General features: G+C 30.6%; 1 protein-coding gene across 3 annotated transcripts in view; it reads left to right on the top strand.

The window, feature by feature from the left end:
• LOC106461682 (apoptotic protease-activating factor 1-like) overlaps positions 1-3678 on the top strand; it is a 35319-nt gene that overhangs the window by 27897 nt on the left and 3744 nt on the right. For all 3 annotated transcript variants that reach the window (XM_022388698.1, XM_022388697.1, XM_013921526.2), the window contains one exon: positions 2653-2781. In XM_022388698.1, the coding sequence (XP_022244406.1) occupies positions 2653-2781 (129 nt within the window). The remainder of the gene's footprint in view (positions 1-2652; positions 2782-3678) is intronic.

Raw genomic sequence — 3678 nt, 5'->3', positions numbered from 1 at the left:
AGTTTGGATATTGTCTTGTTCATAAGTCAGGTGGATTTGGTTAAGTTATTAGTTTGGATATTGTCTTGTTCATAAGATGGGTGGATTCTGGTAAGTTATCAGTAAGGATATTGTCTTGCTCAGAAGATGGGTGGATTCTGGTAAGTTATCAGTAAGGATATTGTCTTGCTCAGAAAATGGGTGGATTCTGGTAAGTTATCAGTAAGGATATTGTCTTGCTCAGAAGATGGGTGGATTCTGGTAAGTTATCAGTAAGGATATTGTCTTGCTCAGAAGATGGGTGGATTCTGGTAAGTTATCAGTAAGGATATTGTCTTGCTCAGAAAATGGGTGGATTCTGGTAAGTTATTAGGCCTAAACTAATGGTAAAAAAATAACAATAACCTGGTCACAGTCACTTTATATAGTTACTTTCAAACAGATAAAGCATTATGATGAAATGAATGGACATATTATCTTACTATTTTGTGAGTTAGTACCTGTACTGACAATATCCCCCAAAGTAACCCATCTTTTGAGCATGGGTTAAAGTAAATCTCTGAACAATATATCCTGGGACTAAAACCACAAATACTGGGGATTTGAGGCCTCAAGCAGCCCCCCAGAAATTCCGGATTTTTGGATGCTCAGTGGTGCTACCTGAGCATATTTTGAAGCCTAATAAACTGTCCTGCTCAGAAGACAGGTGGGAAAAAGTAAGTTGTCTGTTGATTTAATTTTATGTTTTCAAGTGATTTATTTCAAAATTGTTATTAAAAACAAGATAGTTTCTCAACAAAAGTACTTTATGCTTTTATTTTCAGGCTTAAAAATGTAAAAGCTCACTGTTTCGAACAAGGAAAATGGGTTGTTAAGGGTTCTTGTTGGTTGCTGGAGAACTGGTTTTTGTTATTAAAACCTGCATTGCAGCATCATATATTTAATCTCATCAGAGTTCTCGTTACTATGTAAGGATTTCTAACTAGGCTGTGTAATGCTGAACCTGCGTTAGGGTTAATTTCTTTAGCTTAAACAGAAGGATAAAAAAGAATGTGTGTTGCTAACTTAAATTTTCAGAATATTTTCTTAAACTGTAATATTATGTAAATAATGGACAGTTTACTTAAATGTATCATAATTAATTATGTTTAGGTAACCAGTTTTTGTTTTAATTTGCAAAGTTAGAGCCATTTTCTCTTTAACTGTTAAGGTTTTTATCACTTTCGTTTTTCGTAAATCTGTTGGAAAATTTTTTGGAACTAACTGTTGTTAACTGTACACATTTTCAAGTTGTCTTTCATAACGAGTGCTTTGATTTTTACCGTTGGAGGTTGGAATATTTTTCATTATCATTACGGCTATTTTTCAAAAACTGTAAACTTTGAATAGTAATATTACCTAACTTGTGAATTAGTTTATATCAAGATATGCAACAGTTGGACAGATTTATGTGACTGTATAAGTCCTGTTTAACCAACCTGCTTTCAATATTTTTCCTTTTTTTTTTGAAGATGTATAGTCATGTGGTCAATGGATAACGGCAATTATTGTTATTAATGTAGTTCGTACACTCTACGTTCACTGTTTTGTTTATATCATGAATAATACATAACGTAACTGTTTATTAGATTTGCTTTGATAAAATGAAATAATGACTCAAATATACTGGTAATATGATCTACAAATATTTTGTGAGTTACTCCTCAAATTACTGACTTTTCTTTAAATACATTTACTACTGGTGGGTCCACATATTGCACCATGTTGAGTATGTTTTCGTTTGTTACAACACTCACTGCAAGAGATTGGGTGAAATCACTCGCTTCCTGTGTAAAATAGAGAACTTCATTAGTAATTAATGATATTAATTAAAATATTAATAATATTTTTGTATGATATGTATATTATTAGGGTCAATGTAACCACCAAAATCATGACCCCAAAAACAATTTGGTGAATAAATACTGTAGACAAATATGTCAGTAGGGTGCAGGTCACCATTAATTTTAGGGTTAACACTTTGATATGAAGTAACCAAAGTACTGCTACCTTCCGTAATGATCTAACTCGTAAAAAGTATTTTAATATAATATAGAATTAACAAAACATTATTAACATTTTTTTAAATTGTTAATTGAGACTTTATATTTGAATCTCCACGAAATGTGTAATTTTTAATTTTAGTCATTTTTTTCAGTTGTTTGCACAAATTTTGTGTGTTCTTAATAGATATCTGTAACTATTAAATACTGTACAAGGGGGCTCATTTTTACATACATAAATCTTTCACATTGGGACGTATGGTAACCTGTAATGAATAAGTTATAGAAACATTACAATTTTTTTAATATATGAAATATAGGTACACATCAGTGGCAGACACAAGGGATGCATCTACGCACCATTAATTTTGGTGCACTATAAAGTATGTTGACCTAGCTTTAAAAGACTACAAATGATGACTAGGTTTATTTAACGCAAAAAAAGTAAAATGGCTATTTAAAACCTTAACTCTACACCTATATTTAAATAATACAAAACATTTTCATATATACAGTTGGTTACATTTGATTTAAGTTAAATCAAACATAAATCTTTCTTTTTTTTGAGGGGGGGGGGGTGAAATTTTTGTAAAAATACAAAAAAGTATTAATTCTTTCTCCTTGGTTTCAGGTATGGCAATTAGATACTGGCAGATGCTTGATTCGCTGTGATGGCCACAATAAACAGACAGTAACTTCTTGTGATGTTTCTCGAGATGGCACGTATTTTGCTTCAACATCTGTAGATAAAACTGTAAAGGTAATCAAATTTTTTTCATAAAAGAAATAAGTTTTAAAAAAAAGCGTGTTGTAAATATCCGATATTTTTATTTTCACTTTTCAGCAGTTAACAAATTATTTTTATAATTTCAATTTGTACACATTAGGGTTAATGTTTTTTTTTTTTGGCCTCTTTTTTTTTTTAGGGGTGCCTTATAGGTGTAACAGTCAGATTCTATTATTAATTTTGGTTACTGCTTTGGGCAAGCTTCTTTTCTCTAGTTTAGTATTTGAAAATTACACTGGCTTGTGATGATAACTCTCGTGTAACTTTCTGCAAATTCCCGGACAAAAACAAACTTTTATAAAAAAATTCACAAAACAAACTGTTTTGTTTGATCTGAATTTGTTCTAAGGAAAATAATTTTAATTAGAAATTTCTAACGAATTATCACAGCAGAAACATAAACTTGTACTATTTACGCACAAATCTGGTGGACAGTAACTAATTTGTGACAATGAGATCCCTCTTTTTTTTATCTGTGATTTGAAATTTGTTATTATTTGTGATTATTATCAATCATAATTGTCTGTAAAAATTTTTTATTGTTGAATAGTATTGTTAAACTCAAACTTTTATTAAAACAATTAGTATATTTCTGATAAATACCAAATATGTACAGTATCAACCTGATTTAACATTTTATCAATTAAAATTCTACATTCACCATGTAACCATAGTACATAAAGTCACTATTGTAGGCACATTGTGTTAACAACAAGAGGATAGCTTTATACTCTAAGGTACATAAAGAAAAACGAGTCTGAACATCTATAGTTTAAGGAGTTAGTCTTTTTGTTAAGTTTGTTTGCAATTAAGCATAAAGCTACATAATGGGCTATCTGTGCTCTGCCAACCACAGGTATCGAAACCCGG

Source organism: Limulus polyphemus, unplaced genomic scaffold, assembly GCF_000517525.1.
Source record: "Limulus polyphemus unplaced genomic scaffold, Limulus_polyphemus-2.1.2 Scaffold1010, whole genome shotgun sequence".
In the NCBI taxonomy this organism is placed as follows: domain Eukaryota; kingdom Metazoa; phylum Arthropoda; class Merostomata; order Xiphosura; family Limulidae; genus Limulus; species Limulus polyphemus.
The sequence above is the reverse complement of the archived record's forward strand: the minus strand, read 5'-3'. Positions and strand labels throughout refer to the sequence as shown.